The sequence below is a fragment of the Neolamprologus brichardi genome, chromosome 8 (genome assembly GCF_056152115.1).
Source record: "Neolamprologus brichardi isolate AB-2024 chromosome 8, ASM5615211v1, whole genome shotgun sequence".
Lineage (NCBI taxonomy): Eukaryota > Metazoa > Chordata > Actinopteri > Cichliformes > Cichlidae > Neolamprologus > Neolamprologus brichardi.
The window spans coordinates 16,350,283-16,375,736 of record NC_142111.1 but is presented as its reverse complement, the minus strand read 5'-3'; the positions used below and the strand labels follow the sequence as shown (position 1 = coordinate 16,375,736).

General features: G+C 38.8%; 3 protein-coding genes across 3 annotated transcripts; 2 read left to right on the top strand and 1 right to left on the bottom strand.

Moving 5' to 3' along the window:
* The first annotated feature begins 5,946 nt into the window (after positions 1–5,946).
* On the top strand, positions 5,947–8,896 carry LOC102787652 (peptidyl-prolyl cis-trans isomerase A-like). The gene is made up of 6 exons (XM_006791114.3): positions 5,947–6,217; positions 6,306–6,336; positions 6,627–6,715; positions 6,798–6,894; positions 7,601–7,676; positions 7,823–8,896. Exons 1-6 carry the CDS (start codon positions 6,050–6,052, stop codon positions 7,956–7,958), a joined length of 597 nt encoding a protein of 198 aa, XP_006791177.1. The 5' UTR covers positions 5,947–6,049; the 3' UTR covers positions 7,959–8,896.
* A 434-nt stretch (positions 8,897–9,330) lies between these two features.
* Positions 9,331–12,592, top strand: LOC102787957 (peptidyl-prolyl cis-trans isomerase A-like). The gene is made up of 6 exons (XM_006791115.3): positions 9,331–9,574; positions 9,709–9,739; positions 10,368–10,456; positions 10,537–10,633; positions 11,178–11,253; positions 11,425–12,592. The coding sequence occupies exons 1-6, from the start codon at positions 9,422–9,424 to the stop codon at positions 11,558–11,560; spliced, it is 582 nt and encodes a 193-aa protein (XP_006791178.1). The 5' UTR covers positions 9,331–9,421; the 3' UTR covers positions 11,561–12,592.
* On the bottom strand, positions 12,567–25,008 carry LOC102788233 (zinc finger CCHC domain-containing protein 24-like). Its single transcript, XM_006791116.3, has 4 exons — positions 24,567–25,008; positions 23,042–23,242; positions 13,925–14,089; positions 12,567–13,617 (listed from the first exon to the last, which is right to left on the bottom strand). Exons 1-4 carry the CDS (start codon positions 24,771–24,773, stop codon positions 13,504–13,506), a joined length of 687 nt encoding a protein of 228 aa, XP_006791179.1. The 5' UTR covers positions 24,774–25,008; the 3' UTR covers positions 12,567–13,503.
* Positions 25,009–25,454: the final 446 nt, after the last annotated feature.

Here is a 25,454-nt window from a genome sequence, read left to right as displayed (position 1 = left end):
TTTACTTTACCCTGTTTGGTATCATTCTTTTCAGCACAACCTCACGTGTCTGAATTTATATTTATATTTTCATTTTGACATACTGTATTAACACAGTTGATCTAAAATCAGACGAAAAACCACAAACATGTTTACTGAATCATATTTCATGACTTTAAATGCAAATATAAGATGCCACACAAATTATTTGTGCCACTCCAAAAAAAATAATTTCTGTCCACTATAAAGGAGAACATCACAAGCCTGACACCTGCAGAAAACTATCTACAACACTACACACTAACTACACAAGACAACACATTAACTACACACTCCAAAGATGCTAAACATCACAAATCTCTTACATCTCAAAACTTGCTCTCTCTCTCTTTTTCTGCTCTCTCTCTCTCACTGTCACTCCTAAAACTTCCCCCTCTTTCTAAACAACCAAATGTCATGTTGCCATATCATTTTTTGATTGGTCGACATGGTGCATTTTTCCACCAACATGAAAGGGGTGGGTTTTTTTTGTTTGTTTGTTTGTTTGGTGTTTTTTGGTCATAGCAGAGAGTGCTTGCTAGTGCTGTCCTTACACAGTAAACGTGACGAAAATATTGAGGAAAAACACTACATATATATTGTTTATCATGACTCTGGTTTTACGTGGCCTATCAACACAATTAAAAGACTGGTTTAAATATCACCTTGTTGCTTTGTCATCTTGAAGTGGTCATGTGATTGGCTTACCACGACTACTTTATTCTTCCTCAGGCAAACAGCAACACTCATGCCATTGTTTTGCCCCCTAGTTCCAGGTGTTGTGCTAGAAAGTGATCGTCTGGCAGAAAGTGATTGCCGTCCGCGGGAGCTACTTAAAGCTGTAGCGCCCAGATTATGTAGAGCTACTTCTGTGCAACTGATATAAGGTGCAGTAAGCTGAAGACAGCCAGTGTTGCCAACTTAGCGACTTTGTCGCTATATTTAGCGAGTTTTCAGACCCTTTTAGCGACTTTTTTTTCTAAAAAGCGACAAATCTGGCTACACTTTCTGGTGTTATTGGAGACTTATTTATGTCGACTTTTTGATGTGAAAACGCGTATCGCTCTTACTCTCAACAAGCAGCGGTGCTTTGGCACGGTGCACCTCACCCGTGCCAAAGCGCTCACGGGCGGAGGATAGTCCTCCCCCAGCTGCTATCAGGGCAGGAGATGTTCACACCTATGCGTCCAAACTGCAAATGAATCGCGCATGAGTGAAGCCGCTGCTCCCGCACTGACTGTAACGCAGTCAGATCTTATTTTACTGTTATGCTGTTTTGTGGATCACAACTTTTAAAACTACTAATAAACACACACACACACACACACACACAAAGTAACTCTCCCAGAGTGCCAATTTCGGGTCACTTTTGTCGGTCCAAGCCCGGGTAAAGGATCAGGGTTGGAATTGTGACATTAAAAAACAATAATTGCTAAAAGAAATTTAATTTGTAGTTCTAATTCTAAATGCATTTAGGACGTTTTTTTACTCACTTTATGTCTCTTCCACGATGTTATTTCTCTCTCCAACAACGTAGGTTACAATTACATTAGCATGGCCAATTATTCAAATTAGGCGATGACATCATTTAGCGACTTCTAGCGACTTTTAGGACAACCAATAGCGATTTTCCCTACTGAGGAGTTGGACACTGAGTGGAGTACATGTCTTGACAGCTCAGGGCTGTTTTGGTAGCAAAAGGGAGATCAACACAATATTAGGCAGGTGGCCATAATGTTACACCCAATCAGTGTATGTTTGTATTAGGGGTGCAACAATACTCGTATCGATATTGAACTGTTCGATACAGTGCTTTTCGGTTTGGTACGCATATGTATCAAACAATACAAAATGTTTTATTTATTTTATCAACTTTTCTTCTGACGATGCTGTCTGTGTTGAGCGCTCAGTGGATCTGCGTTCGACTACTCCGCCTAGGCTGCACTGTCGAGTGCAGATCCACTGAGCGCAGCGCAAGCTAGCAAGACAGAAGCTAAGCTTGTTGCAACATGGCAACTGCCTTCACGCTACCCGAAAATGAACCTCCCCCACCCTCATTCAGATCTGGCGTTTGGAACCAGTGTTGCGAGTTTTCAGACCCCCTTAGCGACTTTTTTCTAAAAAGCGACTAGCGACAAATCTGGCGACTTTTTTTGGTGTTATTGGAGACTTATTAATGACGACTTTTTGACGTGAAAGTGGGTATCGCTTTTACTCTCAACAAGCAGCGGGTGCTGCCGTGGGCACCTCGCCCGTTCAAAAGCGCTCACGGGTGGAGGATAGTCCTCCCCCAGCTGCTATCAGGGCAGAAGATGTTCACACCTATGCTTCTGAATGAATCGCGCATGAGTGAAGCCGCTGCTCCCGCACTGACTGTAACGCAGTCAGTTTTTCTTTAATGTTATGCTGTTTTGTGGATCACGAGGTTTAAAACTACTTATAAACACACACACACACAAAGTAACTCCACCATAGTGCCGGTCCAAGCCCGGATAAAGGAGCAGGGTTGGAAGTGTGACATTAAAAAAACCCAATAATTGCTAAAATAAATGTAATTTGTAGTTCTAAATAAATTGTAAATGCATTTAGGACGTTTCTCTTTCCAACAACGTAGGTTACAATTATATTAGCATGACCAATTATGCAAATTAGGCGATGACGTCATTTAGCAACTTTTAGGACAGCCAATAGCGATTTTCCTTACTGAGGAGTTGGCAACACTGTTTGGAACTATCTTGGTTTTTATGTGAAGTATGACCCTGAAGGTAAGCGCATCATGGACAAAAGTAAAACAGTATGTCGGATGTGCCACGCAATGCTCAATTGGTGGGAACTAGTGCATTAGCACAGTTAGCTTGTTAAGGTGTTGGCCGTCCAGCCCCACACATGGGTGATCTGTAGTAACTCGTTAACGGAGATTTGCGCCGTTAAGGCGTTAATGTCATTTTAACGAGATTAACGCTGACAGCACTAGCAAGAACACAATGAATATGACTGCACATTTACACCAACATCATCCTAGTGCAAAGACAAGTGGAAGCAGACAAAAACAACAAGCACCCATGCTACAAACTTTACCAGAGTCATTTAGACAGCCGTTAGCACATGATTCTCCTTATGGGGACCTGATATGTTTAATATGCTGCTGAGAATATAGCCCAGAAGAAGCATAGTATAGCTTTTATTTTGGAAAGAGACATTTCTCTGTAATAAACTCTCTTTTCCAAAGATGAGTGATTTCTCGACCAGATATATATTTTTTTGTATTATTTTGTTGTTTCAACAACATTAAATTTAAAAACTGTACTTTTGAGTTAAAATATATATTTATAATTTTAATAAATGATAAATTAAAAAGGCATGAACATTTTTTTGTATCGAAAAAATATCAAAAAATAAAGAACCGAACCGTGAATTTTGTGTATCGTTGCACCCCTAGTTTGTATCTATGTATCAGTTTGCTAGTGTAATCAAGGTCAAAACAGGTACAGTTCAAACAGATATCAGGGATTTTGGAAAGCTGTATCCGTCTTTAGATTACAAACAGAATGCTGTCTTAGAGCAGCCACATACGGTCTCCAAGAGCAAGTGGATAATTGCTGGAAAACACCCACTGATCGTCTGAGAGGAGCAACTGACCAGCCAACAGGAGCAGCTACTTGTGGGGAAAATACACTTGAAGAACCACATTATGACAATTTACAACAAAATAATCTACAACATGATTTTCCATTCATTTTTTGTATGTTTCATCAGTAAAAGACACAGAAAGCCATGGTGTGAGAAAACAGCAGCATTATTAAGTGTTAAGAAAAATTCAACTGCCCACATAGTCTGTCCTTTATTAACATCGATTAGAAAACCTTGGTAAAAGTAACTTTAACAACATTATGTTGCACAAGAAAGCAAACTTTAAATGCTTCTGATATTTGTGTAGCCCTAAATCTTGTGCAGTGGAATAACAGATACTTTTTTTTAGCTGTGAATGTTTAGATCTGAGTGTCTTTCTGCAGCTCAATAACACTGGGATTTTAAAGAAACAGCAGAACTGAACATTGTATTTTTGGTGAAACTAGTGGAATATTCCATTCTGACAACTCCCTTGAGCAATAGCACAGTCTGACAGGCATAAAATAGTATTTTTGGCCCAATGAGGGGATTCCCAAAGAACTGTTAGCAGAAAAGTTGATGCATATCGGCATGGTGTGTAATGTGTAATTAAAATGTTTTAGGAATCTACAAAAACAGAGGACAGAATAAGAAGAAGTGCCAAGGCCTAAAAAAAAATCTACAGCGGATGAATAGTATCTGAAAGACGGGTCCTTAAGAAATGGAGAGAACAAAATCAGCAGTGACCTGACACGAGACCTGAGAGATGCACATAGTCTACTGAAGAGCCACCGATCAGTCATTGCCTGATCTCTCCAAAAACCAGACCTCAATATTGTTGACAAAGAGCAGAACAAAAGGAAAAGAAGAGCCTTGGATGTCCTTCAAGAACTATTAATGAAGACCAGCTAAAGAAATTAACAGAAAGCTTGCCTAGGGTAGTTCAGGCTGTGTTGACTAAAGGTGTTCACACCAAATATTGACTCTCAAGTTCAATAGAATTGTGCAAACTATGTTTTGCTTTATGTACCGTATTTCCATGCATGTTAGCAGTTTAGACTAAATTGCTGCTCCTGCTTTACCATTTTACTTAAAAAATATAAAGAAGTGAGGGTTTGGTTGAGACTTTTGCAAAGTACTATATAAATAACTTATATTACTAATACTGATCAATTGATATCTGAGTAGAAGCTTTCTGGTAGCTGATATTTAAGTTCCCAAACCAGGCATACAGCACCTCTCAGTAGGTCACAAGATAAGTCTGACGTAACACGAGATGAATAATGAGGAGAGTAAAACTGTTTCTTTAAGAATAATTTGTTAAATTACAGTTATTTACTTGGATCAGTGCCAGATAAGTAAACAACAGTCCTTTTTGGGTTATACCCAGTGTTGGTCAAGTTACTTGAAAAAAGTAATCAGTAACTAATTACTGATTACTTCCCCAAAAAAGTAATCCCATTACTTTACTGATTACTTATTTTCAAAAGTAATTAATTATTTAGTTACTTTTTAAAAACACGATTTACAACCTGAATAGGTGATAAAGCAATAGATCTTTCAGCCCAATTCTACTTTTTCTGCATAATCCATCATAGAAAATGTAATTAAATGGAAAAGCCTCTTTTTAAAACTTGTTTTATTAGTTTTAATCTTTTAACTTTATGCATCAAGCAAAAATTAAATTATATGCAACATTCTCTGACTGGAAGAAATTTGTTTAACATTTAAACCTATTTTCTGCACATTCCAGCACATAAAATAAAATATTTGTTTATGTTTACACTCAGGGTTTCAAATAAATGCAAGTGAAACACAGCAGAAAATAAATAAAATTAAAGACTCGGCGGTCCTGTTGCTCTATTTTCACCTGTAAAGCAGGAGTGGGGTAGGCGGAGGTTTGCCCATATTCTCTCTGCACTGATATATTATCCATTGTTGATCTGCACACAGCTGTTGCCACGAACGTCGTGTCGCACTCACTTAAATTAGTTGGTAAGCCATTGTATTGTATTTAAAAGTCAAATCATGTGTATAAGCTAACTCACAATTGTGCTGAATTACTTTGACTGCTGCAAACACCAATGAGATATCCAAAAATGTCGCACAGGCTGGGTGGGCAGAAAGTCAATAACATTTTTATGAAACGCAACAAACAGGTTTTAAAGTAACTTAAAGTCTCTAATGAGCTAATGTTTAAAGTATATGTTCTGGATAATTCTAGCCATGGTCACATGGCTTTTTGACACAGCAGCCATTTTTACACAACACGGTAGTAAAACAGTTGTTCTAAGGGATGTTAATTAAGCCTCTCAACATCATTAGAGTAGACTATCCGGTTCTCTAAGCAAACGTCCCACTTCGTATTTTTAAGCTGGCTCTGGGTGGTTGCTGACATACTTGAAGGCAGTAGCTACACAACATGACTTTTATTAGGATGCTGCTTTTACCAAACAGGAAGAAATTCTGTTCTGTGGTGTTTACGGCCGCACGTTTGTGCAGCAGCTGCCCACCAGCTGCGTGCAAAAACCCGGTGGTTTACTTTGATATTGCTGCTGACAACGAACTGCTCGGCAGAATTAGCTTTGAGGTGAGTAGGTTAAAAAAAAAAGAAGTATAACTTTTACTTTGAAAATATGCGTTAAATCGCTGTGAGCCGTTTTCTTTTTCTTTTGCAGCTTAATGCAAACGTAGTGCCAAAAACAGCAGGTAACTACTGTTTTCATCATTTGTTTTGTTTTTTTAATCACAGATTACAGCAAAATATCAAGAAAGTGCTGTTATCAGAGCTGAGGGATGGATGAGATGTTTTGTTTTGTTGGCTTCATAATTGTTTGGTCTGTAAAGCAGCTGTCACAAATCCATTCAGGACGACCTAAACTAACAGTAACAAGTCACTGTTCAAACATGAAAAATTACCGAAAGCTGTGTGTGTGTGTGTGTGTGTGTGTTTCGTCACCCGTGAGAAGGAAAAAATTTACATTTAGTCTATCCTGCAGAAAACTTCCGAGCGCTCTGTACAGGAGAACATGGCTTTGGCTACAAGGGATCCGTTTTCTTCAGGGTGATCCCTCAGTTTATATGTCAGGTAGGTTTGTTTTGTTTTGGGGTAATTGATTTTCCCCAATGGACTATTGTGATATTACTACAGTGATGCGTTTTTTTTTTAGGGTGGAGATATTATTTATAACTTTGGAGGTGGTGATAAGTCTATCTATGGAAAGAATTTTCCTGATGAGAACTTCAAGCTGAAGCACACTGGACCAGGTAATTATCCCCCTCTGTCCACTGTTGCAAGTGAAAATGAAAACAGTGTGGTGCTACTTATTGGTTTTCAGAAGTTTCCAACTCTATAGTGCAAGTCACTTTGTCAGATTCCAATTTAACTTGGGCCATTTGTGTGATTTTCTCAGTCAAATACTTGAAAGCATGTCAATATATAAGAAATGTCCATAACTCGAAGTCAAACAGATGGAGCCAACAGATTATGTGCATTTTAACTTAAATTGTAGGAATGTCCTGAGTTTCTTGCACATTTTTGTAAGGATTACACACATGTTAGTCCTTCACTGTAACATTCACTGTCAATCTTTTTTCTTCTTTTTTTTAAACCAGTTTGCATTTTGAAAACTATTCACATAATATTGTTCCATTCTTCGTTTTTGTCTTGAGATTTCAAGGTCATGTTTATTTTTCTTTGTCATGCTTCAGTTTACCTCATTGCTCAAAGTTACTGCCTAGTGAAATCTATAAAGAAGCCTTCTCTGCACAAGAACTTTTGCTCCCATCACTCTGGGAGGTCCCCACAAAGTTTGCCACCAGATGGCAACATTTTAACACTTTTTTCTAACATTGATACTTGAGTGTGCTAAATAATATAAGCTGTTGTGTGCACCTGTGCCACAAGTGGAAATACTTGGTATATTCAAGGGTTATTTTAATCTAACTGGATATGAGTTTGTTAAATTTTAAGGTATCCTGTCCATGGCCAATGCCGGACCGAACACCAATGGATCCCAGTTCTTTATCTGCACCACTAAAACAGATTGGTACGTACTGACAAACGTAAACATATTTATAACAGCTGATACCAATGAAGCTGTGTATTTCATCCAAACTGGCTTTAATTCATATCACAGTGATATTCAGTAATGGCTTGAAGCCATTAATTGTAAGCAGTTTCTTTTTCTTTTAGGTTGGATGGCAAGTATGTTGTCTTTGGAAAAGTAAAGGAGGGAATGGATGTGGTCAAGAAAATGGAGTCTTTTGGTTCCAAGACTGGGTACACTTCAAAGAAGATCACGATCACGGACTGTGGAGAGCTCAAGTAGATTTAATGTAGATATGGTTATTGTGTAATCTCATTTCCTGGTGAATTTCAATAAGATGACCAAAGTGAAAGAGGTTTGCCTAGAGTGCTTCCTCTTTTGCTGAGTGTAGATAAATGTCGCATTTTACATTGTATTATTAGCATTTTTCTGTTTCAATGCCATTTTATGGGTTTTTCACATGGAAAGCTGCATTCCTAGCTTTTCATTTTCAGTGTGAAGTAGCGCTGGTACATGTACTGTGAAAAGATCGGGGTAAAATGTAATTTTTGCCAGTGGGAGACTACTTCCAGCTGCAAATTAAAATTTGCATGGGCATAAAACTGAATGCACCCGCATTCCAATCAGTTTGTGAGGTGTTCAGCTGCATGGTCCTCAGTTTGAGAACAGGGTGGGATGCACATTCTGGGGGGGTTTACATCAGGAAAGGGCATCTGGTGTTTAAAAAAAGTCTGCCATATCAGATATTGGCACTGTGGCATCAACTGAGAGAAGCTTTTTATCTCTCTGCCTGTAAAATGACCAGCTTTATCACACTTTTGTACTTGGTAATATTCTGGTGGCTGCTCTTTGAAATTTAAAAAAAAAAAGAGAGAGAGAGAGACTGTGCATCTGCCCTATTCCACAGCCCCGCGTTGCTGCAGGTTGCGAAACAACATATAAACCAAAATCTAGCTTTTACAAACTCACTGTCCAAAGCTTTGCTGCTCCCCAGCTCTACTGCTGATATCGTCCAATATTTGCAGGTTTGCAGTTTCATGCACATGGCCAGAGTTCCGTGAATTAGCTAAAGACCCCTACTCTGACATTTGTGTGTATATTCTGCTTATAGCATGATGCATGTATAACATTTGGTTACATTACACAGTGACAGCAACACACTTATTCCATGCAGTTTATTTTTTATGATTGGGGTTTTAATAATAAAATAATAGACTTTTTATCCTGGTGATGGGTGGGGATTGTTTATGGTTAAGTCATTATACAAAAAAAAAAATAAAACAATTGACATGAAAAACTGATTAAATACTGTCTGTTTTACTTTACGAACTGATTGTCTCCAGTTTCAAATTTTTAAGTTTCACGTGGTGTAGATGTTTTAGATTTTGAATTGAATTTTCAAAACGTTGTTTTTGATTGGGCTGTAGCAATAGCGCATTCATTCAATGATTCATTTTCATTTTAGACGAACTCGATATGGTGATCAGATGAACCATACAGACTACACAAACCTTTCTTTTACGTATGACGTTAATGACATGAGCAGCACGCAGCATAATACTACTACTACAACAATAATAATGATCATAATTTGAGTGCATAAAAAATCTCGCGTAATCTCGCGAGAAACGTAGCAGAGCTTCCGGTTGCGTAGTCAACTTCCTCCTCTCGCGCATGTAAGCGTGATTGTAGGTCACTGTTGGTCCACCTGCGTTGAGTTATTGCATCAGAGTGAGTTTATAAAGATGTTGCTTCTGTCAAACAGGATAAAGTTTTGCTCTTTAGCGTTTACAGCCGCACGTCTGTACAGCAGCGGCCCAGCAGCAGCGAACAAAAAACCGCTGGTGTACTTTGACATTGCCGCTGACAAAGAGCCTCTTGGCAGAGTTACCTTCGAGGTGAGTAGGTTACAAATAAGTGTTGACACTGCTTGTATTAGTTTGCATGTTAATGTTTCAGTTCGATGTCCTCAGCGGACAGTTAAAAAAATTAAAAAAAAAATCCCTTCAGGCTGCTTCTTTTTCTTTTGCAGCTCAATGCAGAAGTCGTGCCCAAAACTGCAGGTAACTGATGTTCTCTTCCTCCTTAAACACCAAACAAGCTGGAACGAGTATCTGATCTACTCAGACCTAAAGAAAAGATGATGGTGTGCCTGAACTTGACTAAGTTTAACTTGACACACCAAATGTGTGTGTGAATCGACAGGTTGGCACTTTGATTATGTTAGAACAGGTTTTTTTTACTTTCTGCCAAAGCTTGCCTATTTGGTTTGTAAACCAGAAGAAACATTCTAAGAGAATAACAATGTGTTGTCACAATAGAAGATAAAAGATTGTTATTCACCTTTTTTATGTTAAAACCTGAAAAACAGGAGATTGCCACATTTAAACTAGAACCACAAATTTAAAAGGTGAGACTCATGATCATCAAAAAGGCTGCAAATTTTATTCTGTTCTGTTGATAACTGAGCAGTTTGTGGCATTCTTACACTGTTGCAGGCACACTTTTTCATCTTTTAGGAAGATTTCATCAGGAATATTTCAGGGTTGCTAATAAATATTGAAAAGACTAAGAAAAAAATAACTCTGCTGTATAGGATTTTGCTTGTGCTTTATTCTAATGTAACTGTTCTGTCTGCTGTGTGGACTCAAACATAAGAAGGCAGACACTGACATGAAGGCTCTCTTGCAGAAAACTTCCGAGCGCTGTGCACAGGAGAGCATGGCTTTGGTTATAAGGGTTCAATTTTCCACAGAGTGATCCCTCAGTTTATGTGCCAGGTAGGCTTTAATGTTTCTCTACTTTTGTTTTCCTGTGTCCTATGAGGGTCCAATTACAGTCACACGTTTTGTGTTTTCAGGGTGGAGACTTCACGAACCACAACGGAACTGGAGGAAATTCGATCTATGGAAGGACGTTTCCTGACGAGAACTTCCAACTGAAGCACACTGGGCCAGGCAAGTATTTACATCATTTCAGTTTTTCCTTTGGAAGCAAAAGAACGATGGGGTTGTACAAAACCAAATACACTCTTACAGGTTATAATACATTGCATCTAATATAATGCATACACAGCACAATGTGATATACTACACATGATGGTACAATCTCAGGCTACAGTGTTTGTGACTGGTGTTTTGCTGGTAGTAAATGGAGTAAATTGTAATTTTCCAGAGCAAAAATGAGATGGGCCATGACCAGATTAGATATGCATGCATCTCAAGTTAAATTTAGCAATTCTGTAAATATTATGGCTACTGTGATTGTTTTTTTTGGTTTTTTTGTATCAATTTACTGGAAAATTACCCAATGCTGTCCTCCATTGTGATGTGGTATAGTCACATTTGTCTTCTGCCACCAGGTGGCAACATTTTAAATGGTGGATTTTCTAATGGTGATATTTGAGTGTGCTATATAATATAATATAATATAATATGTTGTGTAGATGTGTGGCTTAAGTGAAAATACGTACTTTAATGAATGAATTTGTTCAATTGTAAGGTATCTTGTCTATGGCCAATGCTGGACCTAACACCAATGGATCCCAGTTCTTCATCTGCACAGCTAAAACACAATGGTACGTACTGATAAACATCATAAAATGCAGGAGATGAAGCTAGTGAAGTTCTTTTTCATCAGTCTGTGGCTCCACCTAATAAAATGTGAGTCGGTCAGACTCCGTAGGTGCTTCATGGATCATGTCATTATCCAGGGCAGCTATATTAAAATAAGCGTCTTCTTCATTTAGGCTGGATGGCAAACATGTTGTCTTTGGCAGCGTGAAGGAGGGAATGGATGTAATCATGAGAGTGGAGTCTTACGGTTCACGGACTGGGCGAACCTCCAAGAAGATCACTATCACAGACTGTGGACAGCTCGACTAGACTCCGTGTGGACGTGTTCGTAGTCTCATCTCCTGCTGTAATTTCAATAAATGCAAGAGTGAAAGAGGGTCTTTCTTCAGTCAGCGAACAGGGTGTTATCTCTGTTTGCTGACAGTAGATCATTTCAGAACATTTTTTGTTTAGGTTTTTGTGTTGATATGCTGTATTACTTCAAGTAATGGCCGACACACGTGTTTGCTTTAAATGTGAACTTGATGCATCAAAAATAACGAATGATCCTAATATGTGACAAAGCTTGTGAATTTAGCAATATAAACTTGAACTAATTTCGCAAAAAAGGGGCATACATTTGTAAAAACAAAACCCTTTTCTGAACATGTGATTTTTAACAAAGGTGTCAAAAAAATGTAAAAAAAATTCCTTAAAAATTAAATTTTGCACATCAGCAAACTGGCTGAAATAAAACTATTTGTAGCAGTAGTGCCTACCTTTTATTGGAGGTGTTGGAAAAAATATTCTTTCTGAACTATCCTGAGGAGAAGTTCAGAAGCAGGTACAATTTGTATATGTAGAAAAATACAATGAGGTACAAAAAGAGGAGCTATGGTATTGTATGAAGAAATAAAGAGTAGCAGAAAGTGTATGTGGGCAACAAAATGACTGAGATGTGATAGGAATGACAGATGAGTTTAACGTGAAGTTAGGATTAACTTCACGTTAAACTACATTGATCTCTTGTATATAGTGTAATGGACAGGCTGACAGATGTTAGACATGAGTTTCGGTGGACTGATGTTCACAGAATGTGGAAATTTAGAGTTGTTAGGCAGGAGGAAAAGAGGAAGAACACACAGGCTTGGTGTGACAAGAGGATACAAAGGATGGATGGAGGCAGATCATTTTATTTTTTTAATTATAAGATTACCTGTGATTGTATTTGATGATACTGAAGCCATATATCATTAAGTTATTCTCTGTAGTCCCCCCTCATGATATGATGTGCTTACATCCTTACTTGAGATGTAGAAATGACATCAGAAACCGATCACGTTTAAATAAATTTTAATGCAAATATTTCAATAGAGAAGCATCCATCTCATGGGTTATACAAATGAAGGCACATTAAATTTAACACAGTTTACAAGTTAAAGGGTATTTCTGTTCCATACTCATTTATTAGCAAGTCCAGTGAAAAATACCCTGAAAAGCACCACTCACATGCAACCCTTCACTTATCACTGTTTGTTACATTCACTTTTTTTTTACTGTCACATGTTATATACTACATTATGACCATAAGCACTTTGGCGAGTCTTTTAGCACTGGGTGCCAAAATACAGTTGCTGTAAGTTACTATTAGAAAAATTTCTACACTGCATATTTATTTAAAACTTTGGAGCGACAAACTACCTGACGAGTGTTTTCCCCATAAACTAGCACATAGTATAAAAGAACTTAATGTTAGTTGACTAATATATTCCTTCACAAAGAGTAATATTCAACATAATAGTATGGCTCAAAACATATATTAGAAAAATGATGTACCCACCAATACTAATAATACAGAGGCAGATATACATTATTACTGCATAACCGTCTTGGCAGACTTGCATATTTTATACAAAAACATTTAAGTTATTTCTGAAATATACACACATGTAAAAGAACCTCTATATGAAAGCTGTTCCAAGAAGTTGCTCACAAGTGAAGAAAGTAAAGTTTCTTAATTCACAGTTGGCTCAAAGTTCAGACTTCAAATGAATATTCACATAATGAAAACCGAGTAGCTTACAAGAACCCAGCAAACACAAAGTACTCATCTCCACTGATACTACTGGAACCAGAGTCAGAGGGTATTTCATGAAAGCGTGAGATGCATTACTGCACTATAGATGTTGTAGCTTTAGTAACTAAAACATAGCTGTCGTAGCTATGTGTGTTTCGTGAAGCTTTGGAGCAGTGTGTTAGGCAAACTGAATGTGTTATTGCACTCGGCGGCAGTAGTAGCCAAGGACTTTGCATTTTTCACACAGGTGTTGTGGATGCTCTTTACTCTGGTCAGACACATCCAACCCATCCGGCTTCTCCAGAGGTCTCTGGAACAAAGAAACCGGAAATTAATGACCTGCATATACAGAAATTGCCAATTAGTCCTAGGTCCAAGAAAGACATGAGAAACAGACAAGCTATGCCATTTCTAAGCGTATATAAGGATAAGACAGAGGTATCTGCAGCTAATGTATCCAAAATTTGAACAGTTCACCTAAAAAGTCAGTCCTTGCCTCAATGGTCAAGCTAGAAAAAAGTGGATTTGATTGCATAGATTGAATACATGTAAAGATTTGATGTGCAAGACCAAGGAGCTGTCCCAGTCTCCTGATGCCCTGTGTTCTGATGCATTACCTGCTTGTGAGGGTAAACGTTGATGTGGCACTTGATACATTCTTGTCCCATGTTGGCCCAGGAGTTCCCGCTCATCCACTTCCTCTTGCATTTTGGACATTTATACTCTCCAAAACACCTCTTTTTTCCCTGATAAGGGGTCAGGCCCTCGCCTTTGGGTCGAGCCTGAAAAGAAGAAAAATTATACATGCCTATCACCACTTTTAACGGAGAAGACCTATGCAATGACGTATTTTTTCTTTGCATGGCAGCCAGTTCAAAGCTTCATGTAATTAGAAAACATCCTGATAGCAGAACTGTTGGTGGTCAGGAGAATTTATGGAGAAGGGTTTTTTTTTTCAGCAATGGGATGATTATGTTTTGTCAAATCATTTGCTTTGGTGCTTTAACAATCCTAAAAGGATTGACTTATATTACAAAGTAATCTAATCAAAGAAAACTTATTTTAGAGGGATAGTGTAGGAAATTACAAGACTCTTGGTTCTATGAAAGCAAACAGAAAAGTTTCAGTGGTTAATTCCAAAGATGTTAGATGATATTGTATGTTGTAATTTATTTGCTGGACACAAAAAGAGTCTCAGCTTTCCCATTAGAAATGAACTCCCTCCCTCCAGCTGTGTTCCCAGGAGACTATAAAGGAGGCCCTAGCCTGCGGAGGGACCAATTGGAGAGGGCTTACTTCTATAGGACAAATACCTTAGGCTATCAGTCATCCCTCCCAGCTGGCCACAATCCTCCAATCAGAACACAAAGATCTTAGCAGGGAGGAAATAAAACCCAGATGAACTCTGCACTGGTGTAACATGACAAAATTCTAAGCCCATCACAGAAAAGAAAAAAGAAAATCCTCTCGACAAGACTGGTTTGAATTAAAAGCATCTTGGATGAAAAGTAGGGCAAGTCAAAATTAAGATCGAATCAGGCCTGAATCCACAACAACAGAGAAGTTCACATAATGCTTTGCTTTTATTTCACCGCAGAAACATATGTCAGGTTCAAAGCTTCTCACTGATCATTTCCAATTTTATTTATTTCCAGTCCTTAATATGTGAAACAAAACAGGTTGTGAAGTTCCATCAGCCAAATCTGCTAAATGCGCTGTGAATCATTTTGAAGCATGTGTTTGTCTCATTCGGCCACCAAGGGGCACTGTGGGAGATCGCTTTTGATGCTTGCCCTTGTTCTCAAGCATACAGAGACAGCAGACAGATTATCGTTTTCCTGAAGAAGGAAACAGCTTTCACTCTTCAAAACAAGCAAAACAAACTCTACCTAAAGTCTGGAGCCCACAGGGCAGCGAGGGGCACTGCACACGCTGTAGTTTCCACTGCCCTGATCAAAGATGTCACACTGACAGCCAACAAATGAAAACACACTTTTGACCTGAAAGTGAATGGACACTCTCAATGGAAAGCAGGAAAGATTGACTGAATCCATCAGATCAGTGGGCCATTTTCGCATACATATGACACTGTATATACACACATCAGGTTGAACTCCCTTAGTAAGACTTTATTCTTTCTTGTAATTTCTTTAAGTAAGTTTCAGGAATAGTTCTCCAGGCTATCTGAAGGACATTCAAAGCTCTTCTTTAGATGTTGGCTGCCTTTTGCTCTGTTCTCTGTGAAGATGATCGCACACTGCTTCAAAAATGTTAAGGTCTGGGCTCTGGGGAGGCCAATCCATGACTTACACTATCCCACTGTGTTTTTTTCTATCCAGATAAGCTTTTACTTTATTGGTAGCGTGTTTGGGATCACTGTCATCCTCAAAAATGAAGCCGCTGACAAACAGATGCTTTCCAGATGGTTTTGCATGGTGGATAAATCTTTGAAAATACATTTCTGCGCTCTTCATTTCATCAGTTCTGACACAATCTCCAACACCACTGACTGAAATACAGCCCAAAACCAGAGTCTCCACCATGATTTATAGATTACTGTTGACACTCACTATTCCACCTCCTCATTACATACTGATGCTGTTTTGAATCAGACATTTCAAATTTAAATTCATCACTCCACAAGACCTGTTGCAACTAATTTTCAGTCCAGTTCTTGTGTAATTTGGCATATCTCATCCTTTTCCGCCTGTTTCCCTTCCTTAAGAATGGCTTCTTGACAGCCCCCCCTCCCACTGAGACCATTACTGATGAGGCTTAAGATTTTCAGTAAAAAGCCTGTACACAGTTGTGTCCATGTGTAAATAGTACATGTAATTAAGTTACGCCTTCCTATGCCTTTCATTTCATTTAGGCAGCATTTTTCCAGCAGTTACAGGCCATTTGAAGTAATTCCCTTTGAAGCAGTTCCTGATATAGCACACAGCAGAAGCTATCTTCTCCCTCTGATGTGTGCTATATCAAAATCTGCATTCCTAATATGTAGAAAAGTTAAGGACTGCAGCAATACTTCCAGCGAAGGCAGCTGGGATTGGTCTTTGTTTGCAGAGGTTACTTTACTTCCATTGCCTGTGTTTTTTTAGACTTGGTCAAGTGCAGTTTCTGAGAACAATTTTCATTCAATTCAATTTTCTTTGTCATACACAGAAAATAAAACACAGAAACAAACAGCAGGCCTAAAACCCCAAAACCTTTCAGTCTGAAACCACATGTGAGAAACTCTTTTAAGATAAATAAGTTGTGAAATTCATTTATTATGTGTATTACAACATATTCAGTTTCACAGCCAATACTTATGTTGTCTTATTTAAATTAGCCCCGGACTGCATAGAGGGATGTAAAGCCAGATTTGTAGGCTGCAGCAGATAAGCTTGGCCCAGATCCTTGTAGCCTGGTGAGAGAGACCCAGGAGGAGGCTGCCTCCCTCTGCCATCATCTGGAAACCATCAGGATAAACAATGGAGTACTCCAAATCCACCCCCCCTCCCCCGTCTCCATTCGCCAGTCCCTCATTCACTCTCCCCTACTCCCATACCCCCACGAGAGAATTCATCCTGGAGAACTCAGCACAGCTAAGCCTACTGGATACCATGTGGTCAATTACTCCACACTAACAAACCCACCACACTCTGTCCCTCGCTGGGTTTAATTTGTGTCAGACCCCCACAGCATCCATGGAGAAGTCCAGCTGTTAAGCAAAGCAAAACAACACAATCATGCCTGGGCTGACCACCGCAGCAAAAGGTCGCCTGTGTTTTAAAGACTCTTGTGCTGATTTAAGAGATAGTTTTCATTATCTTGTGAAATCAACTCTCCAGGAGGGTTAAGAGCAACAAATGCCTCAATTCCCACGAGCCCCAAAGAGAGACTATTAAAACAGCTGCGTTTTTAAGAGGACAAATTTGATGGCAGCAGTAAACCAAAATTCAACTGGTTACAGATTCTCAAATATGACGATGTGCTGCTTTTTAGTTTTATATGATTATCAAACAAATATTTAGGGCTTTAGCAGCATTTGTCAAACAAAACGAATTAGAAGACATCATCTTAGGCTGGATTCTAGTTTGTTGAGCAGCTGCTTATTTTAAAAGTGATAACATTACGACATGCATACTTTTAAACCTAAGCAACTTTTACAAGGCTGTCTTTTTCACCATAGTGCATATTTTAAAAACTGAAACAAATGTTCCAATTCATAAATAATCAACACATCTGAGTAAGTTTGGATGCCCTAGGGGTTCACAGCTGTTATGAAGAAATAATGAAATAATAATTTAACATCTGATACATCAGCTGTAGTCCAGCTAAATAAAAAAAAGGATAAAAATATAACAAACAAATATGCCACAGTCTTTTGCAAACCTAGTGGCGTGCCTACCACTTAAAATATAGGATGTGTCGACTTATGCACTGTTCTCTGAAGAATTGCTCTAACTTTCTTTACTTTGACACGTTTTGAATAGATGAAGCTGTTTGGTTTGTGCGCTGCTGCTCTCCCTGTGTCATAGGTCCTCAACTCAAAACTTCTATTCTCATCCCGAGTTTAATAAAGTTTTTCTAGCAGCTTCGCCACGACCGTGGGCTCGAACCACAGAGCAGTGATTCGAGGAAATAAGATATCAGTCTCTTCCTGGCCAGTAGATGCTGACTTATGTCTTACACAATGGTGTTTCCTCTTTTCCAGAGCAAATCAAGGCCAAATGTTCCACTTACGGAAACATCAAGATGTCAAAAGATTATTTTATGCAGATACAGCCCGAAGCTGTGATCTTTCTGCAAAGCTTTTTTACAAATGTTGCACATTTGAAACACAGAGTGGATGAACTTTTCTTTAATCCAACATGAATATGATTAGATACAAACATCTGGAGGCCAAAGAGCAGATGACTGGTTCTGTATTTTCCGTCGTAGTGCTGTAGAGTTTTAATCAATCAGACCCAGTGTTGAAAGCACACAGAGCAAGGAGAATGATTATCACACAGACATATGGACATTTTGTATGCATCTTTCTCAAATGCAGGAGTCTGGGGGGACCAAGCACTTTGATTGGTCTAGAATCTGACTGAGCTCCACTGAACTATAGGTATTATGTTTCTCAAAAGACTGAATGACAGGAACAGATGGTGGGTTGGAACAGCAAAATATGTCCAATTTCAATTCAATATGTGTTTGAGTTACATTTAGGAAAATATTAAAAATATGGAACCATAATAAAAGTGATCTCTACAGCATTTTTCCTATATGTGTTCCTTAGCCTTGAGCCGACGATACTCTTTATCATATGAAGGCTATCTATCCTGAATTCCAGGGTTTCCCCTATCTTTTGCATCATCCTCAGCAGATGTTTAACCAGAAGTGCCAGGCAGGATATTGTGTGTAGATAAGACAGTTATCACCAGTGAAAACAAAAGGACCACAGCAACAGTAATCAGACAGGGTTACATGAGATTGTCCAGTTCAGTGTCATTCACTTTATCCAGCCCAAAACGAATCTGATACTCACCTAATTTCAGTCAAATAAAAACTTTGTAAATATTGAGATCATCCTCCTGTAATTTCATTTTATAGTCAAATTACATTTCTCAGAAGTACCAAATACAGTTGAATACTGTTTTATGTTTAAACTTTTGGTTTTTTGGTAAATGCATCATTGCCAAGATCAAAATGCTGACTGGCCTGTATGCCTGTATGCATAAATATAGATCTACATCTAGCTAAAAGACTTTAAACACAAGCAAACAGCTGGACTGTGTTGATCCAAAAATAAAAATAAAACATCTGCCTATCATTAGCTTGCATGATAATTATTAACACTGTGTATCTTGTCTTACATCTAAAAATAGAAAGTGCAAACACAACAAATTAACATTATGCTAAATGTTGGACTTTTAAGTGGCGCAGCACAAACTAAAAAGACTGAGAACTAAAAATATGTTTATGTTCAAAGGCCAATGATCAGATCAAGAAGTTTCTTTTGTAATCCCTGCAACTAATTTTCAAAGCAGACTTTTCCCCTCCATTCAAGTGTGATTAAACTGTAACAGTAAAGACCTACATGCACTTCCTATGTTACCCACAAGTTTGCAAAAACGGATGCAGTCCTGTCAGTGTAGCTAGAGTCCGATCGCCACTGCCCTGCACTGACAGAAAGGCGAGAGAGACAGAGATGACTCCAGCCAAGCAGCACTGTACGAACAATACAGCCTGACTTCCTGACCTTTGGTTCCATAGCCCCTCTGCAGAAACAATGCTCTCCTTATTTATCACAGGCCCTTCCCACCACGCACCCATTTACTGTCAGCACTCTGTCACTTGTGTACTTTCTTTACTGTAAGCAGGTCGAGCTACTTAAGTGGGATGAGGACATTAAAATGTGACCCTAGGTTAAAGGGAAAAACCACGTAAACCCTCGATGAGTACCTGTCGTTTGCTTGGAAATGTGAATCTTAAAGACAATATAGTATGAAGGATTTTTAAACTATTTTTCTGCAATCCTAAGACATCAAAAGCATACTAAAAGCATACTAAACTTCAGTTGGCTAAAAATGCCTCAGATTCCAACCAGCGAGAACAAAAAGCAGTTTGTTGATTAGGCACAGCTTCAGACGAACGTTCATCACAACTTCGACTAAAGAGACCTTTTGTCATGGCGACAGCTCCGTAATCATCCCTTTGGGTCTGAAATATTAGCAACACATGATAAAATCTGACATCATCTTTCTAAAGCAGAGCAAGAGTGGCAAAAAGCCAGGAGGAAAAATGGTTTCCAGATTTTGCATAATTTAAAGAGTATAGCAATAAAGCAGAATCGTAAATATCTCTGACAATTCCTTTGACGTTTCAATCGTCTCATGAAGCAAGTAACCCAACGCTCCACAGTGCTGTCAGCAGGATGTTAACTATTGAAATGCCAAATGGCAGCATTAGCATTTTCTCTTATACCTAAAACTTTTTTTTTTTTTCATTACCTGCCATGTATTTGTCGTATAATTTTAGACTTGATGTTCCAGAAAATGCTTTTAAGGCTTCAGGCACAGACTTCCTGTGTGGATCCTTCTCTCATCTTACTGAGCCATGACATCCTTTGATTCCTATCCACTGCAGCTCCACAAAATGTTCCCTGTCTCCCAGCGTCAGACTCAGCCTAAAGACTTACTCACAATACACCAAGGTACAAACAGATAACCACAATTTACAGATGAAGATTGTGACGCAGCTTATCTCATAAAAATTCTACACCTCAAGTTGTGTAAAGCACAACGGCGCAATAGTTACTGCTGTTTCTTTAGAGCTCCACTAGTAGCCTGTTGTGTTAAGTTTCTGCATTTACCCACTTTCACTGGTTGCTACATCTTCTTCCACAGTCCAAACACGTTCCTGATTTGTATTTGTGAATCTGATAATGTATAGTTATCTTAATTTCTGTGTTAGCCCATGCTTTTTGCCCACTGTCAGCTAGTAAAGGCTCCAGACCCGTTTTAAAGGAGTGCTTGTCAAGGAGTGAGCTTTTTGTGTTCAATTTTGGATAAAATCACAAGTGAAAAGTTAGAACTAAGTTTTCATATAGAACATCTACGAAACATCAAAGCTTGTGAGATGATTGAGTCAGAAGCTTGTAGAGGACCAATAGCATAACAGGAAGGGTTGTCAATATTTCTACCAAGTGTCTGTGGCTTTAATGTGTGGTTAGGACCTTCTTTGATACACTTAGATGAAGATGTGATTCATGACACCAAAGAAAAATACAGAATATACACCTACTTTTCATAGCAATTGGCAGGTGTTCACAGATGTGAATGTGCGAAGAGCTATAAGGTCACTGCACATATGCTGTCAGCATTCCTTACATTCCTATATGGGCTGTATTCTGTGCTAGAGTACACTAATCTACCATGTGTTGGCAGAGTCAAGACTTTAGGAGAGAACGATCAAACTCAAGGGAGAAAAAAGAGATTCGTACTCATTGTTTTTGAGTGAAAGAATGGTTTACAGAATGTGTTTATTCCTTATATATTATGAAATAGATAAGAAGTTTGATATCACTCTCACATCAAAAAATGTAGGTCATCTGGAATGATAGCTTAACTTAGCTTAGCATAAAAAGAGCAACAATTGGTGTAGGGTAGAATCACTAGATTCCCTACCAGCTCCTCTAAAGCATAGTAATGCTATCTACAATGTTTGATTTTTGTAAAAAGCATAAAACCAGTAATTATAAGCAGTTGTGTTCTTTTTGACAGAGCTAAACTGGCTCTCCCCATTTATGGGCTCTCCCCATTTACTGGCTCACAGTCTAATAGTATTTCTATGCTACTAGCTTTACAGACATAAAGCTAGCAGCATTCCCATTCACAAGAAAGCAAATGGGTTTAAGCATACCTAACAGATATTTGTCACACAGTTAAAAAAAAAAAAGGCTACCTTGTGTTATTAATAACATGCTTTAAATGTTTTATCTAATTAACTGTGATTTAGCATCGGTTAGCATAGTCTTGGTTCAGTGCAAAATCTCAGCCTAAAATCTTGGTAGCTGTTAAAAGGTGATCACATTGGGTTTACTATTTAATTAACTTTAACCTGCTTATAACTACTTCAAACCAACTTTTAACCCATTTTTATTTCCCATGCTGTTTGTGCTTGAGGGTCTGCTGTTGCTCTCCTCATACTGGACTTTCTATGCACATGGAAAGGTGGGAAACTCCCAGAACGGAGCCAAATATGATTTGCTGCAAATGGAATAGCAATCTTCTTTTGACTTTTTCTGAAAGTCTCAAACTGCTATTGTTATATGTCACCCCCAAAAAGAGATTGATATTCATAAAAATATGTTTAACTTGGCTTTTCTGATAGATGGAACTTGACAAACACTGAAATAACTGAAACTGATCACCCAGTATTATAGTCTGTGGTATTATAAAAGGAGGTTGCTGCTTTCAGATTTTGCAAAAGAAAGCAATTTCTACTTTTTTTTAAAAAAACTACCTAATCACTAGCCATGTTTGGAGAGGGATATCCTGTGTGACATGGTATGACAAGATATCTATCTATATATCGCTAGACAGAGAGTGTTTGTGTGTGTGATCCAGTTGGATAAGCAGAAAAAAGGATGGATGGGTAGATGGATATATAGATACATTTGATTAGTAAAAGTTGACCTGCTATTTTAAATTCAAGTTTTTGCTTCTTTGTTTCTTGGACACATCCTATCCATCAGTCATTTTATTATTTCCATTACACCTAACAAATGTCAAGCATTTCCTTCAGAACATGATCAATGGGGAACCACAGCTGCACATAAAGCACTGGTAATATTTCTTTCATGTTTGGAGTGGAGGTCGTGCCTAGTTCCACAGAAAAACCTATCATCTTTCATTAAGGCCAGCACCGAGATCCAATCTGGCATCTGCTGCTCATTACCAACCTGTGGTGGTACACCTAATTCAAATATGTGCTGAGGACTGTATTTCACACTAAAAAAAAAGAATAATACAAACATAATACTCTAACTTGGAATGTAGAGTTTAAATTGAGTGCAGTACAATTGTGGAAGAATACCTAGAAATGTGATGAAGAAACTGGATGTGATTTGTTGGATTTGTCATCACATTTACTTTACAAATGTATTATTAATGCAGCACTTCACATGCGTTTGATAGACAGCTCAAATGAGCCACATATTGTGCAGCTGTTTGATGTAAAGTGTCACTGTGTCTCACCTGAGGGCAGTCTTTGATGTAGTGTCCTTTGTTGAAACAAAGGTGGCATAGGTAGTTGGGTGGCGGCCTTTTGCTGGGCTTCCGTGTCTCAGGAGACAGGGAAAGGTCTGAGAAATGGTCTGCCAGTGAGCTCAGGCCATCCACAATATTGTTGAGAGATCCATAAGGTGAAGTCCTCTTGTAGAAATTATTGTTCAAGCTCTGTCAGAGAAAAGCAACGCCCCCCACCCAAACAAATCATGATTATTTTTCCATTGATACGCGCTCTTAACTATGTCTACAAATGTCCGAAGCTCATAAGTAATGCCCAACATAACTTCCAAAAGGCCAATGTAGTGTATTCAAATAGCTTCAAAATCAATCAAAACACAGAAATACTCAACTATCAGAGGTTTTTACTTTGGAGTTAGCAGATTTTGGCTTTTTTGTTTGTCAGATGATTGTTTAATTTTTGATTTTACTCATTTCATCAGTTTCAGCTCTACACAAGAGTGTTTGCCATATCCCCAAAACACAGAAAGTTACAGAAGGTTATTGTTGTGACTCTGCTATAAAAGAACATTTCACGGGGTCTGTCAGTCCATCACCCTGATTGATTCTCCTGTTTGTCTCCCTGACAGTAGCCAACCTTATTTGATTTCTGCAGATGTGCAGTCCTTACTGTGTGAACCAATAGTGTCCATTTCCTCATTAGAACAAAATGCCTTTGTCATGCATTCTTACAAATGGTTCTTCTGGCACGACATAATCAGCATCATTGTGCTTCTAGAGGAGATGGGTGCTATGGCACTGCAGGGCCAACCAACATGAAGAACAGCCTGCGGACACTGTTTACTCTGAAGGCATTGCACAATAACGAATTGTGATCAGATGCACATGTGCTTTAGAGCAGTGAGATCTTATGCAAGAGACAGCAAACCACTAGATATCTTGGCATGCGTGAACTTAAAGCACACATGCCAGATATGTGAAAATGTCTCATGTCTCAAGTAAAAACTTGTGGATTTAGATGTCAAAATTTAAAGAAAACATCATAAAGTACTCAGTTTGCTTTTTTTAAAAAAAAAAAAAACATTCCTTATCCCTTTCTTCAATTAGTCAGTAGTTTATTAAGCACTGAATTAACACTGTATACTGCTCTAACCATGCAGAGGCCAAGGGGCTGGGGTGGCTAACTCTAACTTTTTGAAAGCTTGTGAGAGGTCTTTCTCAACCTACCATTCCCCCGTCTGGCTGACACCAGAACAGTCTGAACACACTCAGGCACTATATCTGGGTACAAAACGCATATTCATATGCTACCCAGTCACCGCAGGGCAACCCAAATGAAGGCATGCAGGTGAGGTTTGCAGTATGGGCAGCAAAGTAACCAAGGCTGAAATATCTGAGTAGAACATTCAGGGAGAGACTTGCAGCAAATAAATAAATAAAAAAATAACATTAAAGATAAAGATTTAATCCAAATACAGAGATAATAACCTGCCATCGCAACTTAATGATTGAGACAGCATCACATGCGTTCTACCTCACTGCTCAGATGGAAGAAGTTGTTGAGATAGTTGGAGCTCAGATCAGCTGCGCTGCGCTTGGAGGTGCTCACGTCCAGAGGAGAGGAGTCCGACTCGACTTTGAAGCCGTCAAAAGCGCTACTCGGCGTGTCTTGTAAGGACATGTAGACCCAGCTGAGAAGCTGCGCGGGCTGGTACACACCAGTCTCTACGGCAGACATCATGGTGTCTTCTGGAGGTCTGCGCCTCTCCTCTTAAAACAGCACCGTCAGAACCGCCGGTTTCTCTGGACAACCCAACTTCTTCCAGTCATCCCCCTGCAGCGCCTGACTGGGCGTAATCTCTGCGTGTGTTCACCTGGGGGAAGCCCTGGGAGGAGGACTCCACTAACAGGAGAGAAGTCACAGGAGGGGCTCGGTGTAAGTTTGAAATGGAAAGGCTGTATGGCAGCTGGAGGACTGGAGCAGCAAACAGGCAAGGACTCTGCGTTGCGTCACAGAGAATAGGAGGGCCAACATGAGTTTGCATCTCTTTCTGATTACCTTCGCTGGCATCTGTATTAAGAAGGGAACTTCTCTGTACTTGTTTAATCGTCTAAATATAACACAAGTGATCATGATAATTTAAAAAAAGCCACATTAAACTTCTTATATGAGATTTCACATATTTACAGAAGTGCTTTATATTTCTTTTGTTTAATATCGGGTTTTCAATTCCTTCATTCGTGAGAGTGTCGATAAACTTCTTCATGTTTACTATAATTAATGATTTCCAAATATAAAACGCACACAAAATTGCTTTGGTGTCAGCTCAAAGTGGATTTGAGCTGATGAAAAGCCCAGTGGATTCTATTGAGGAAGTGGGCTGCTGCCATCTAGTGCTTCATACTGACTAATTCAGTAAGA

What these genes read in the sequence shown, in the direction of transcription:
- LOC102787652 (XM_006791114.3), top strand. Translation starts at nt 6,050, where the DNA reads ATGACTTTTATTAGGATGCTGCTTTTACCAAACAGGAAGAAATTCTGT. An exon ending in TCGGCAGAATTAGCTTTGAG is followed by an intron (nt 6,218 to 6,305) that starts GTGAGTAGGTTA and finishes TTTCTTTTGCAG; the next exon opens with CTTAATGCAAACGTAGTGCC. An exon ending in GCTGAAGCACACTGGACCAG is followed by an intron (nt 6,895 to 7,600) that starts GTAATTATCCCC and finishes TTAAATTTTAAG; the next exon opens with GTATCCTGTCCATGGCCAAT.
- LOC102787957 (XM_006791115.3), top strand. Translation starts at nt 9,422, where the DNA reads ATGTTGCTTCTGTCAAACAGGATAAAGTTTTGCTCTTTAGCGTTTACA. An exon ending in TTGGCAGAGTTACCTTCGAG is followed by an intron (nt 9,575 to 9,708) that starts GTGAGTAGGTTA and finishes TTTCTTTTGCAG; the next exon opens with CTCAATGCAGAAGTCGTGCC. An exon ending in TGCACAGCTAAAACACAATG is followed by an intron (nt 11,254 to 11,424) that starts GTACGTACTGAT and finishes TTCTTCATTTAG; the next exon opens with GCTGGATGGCAAACATGTTG.
- LOC102788233 (XM_006791116.3), bottom strand. Translation starts at nt 24,773, where the DNA reads ATGATGTCTGCCGTAGAGACTGGTGTGTACCAGCCCGCGCAGCTTCTC. An exon ending in TCTTCCATCTGAGCAGTGAG is followed by an intron (nt 23,243 to 24,566) that starts GTAGAACGCATG and finishes TTTCTCTGACAG; the next exon opens with AGCTTGAACAATAATTTCTA. An exon ending in ACATCAAAGACTGCCCTCAG is followed by an intron (nt 14,090 to 23,041) that starts GTGAGACACAGT and finishes TCTTCTTTTCAG; the next exon opens with GCTCGACCCAAAGGCGAGGG.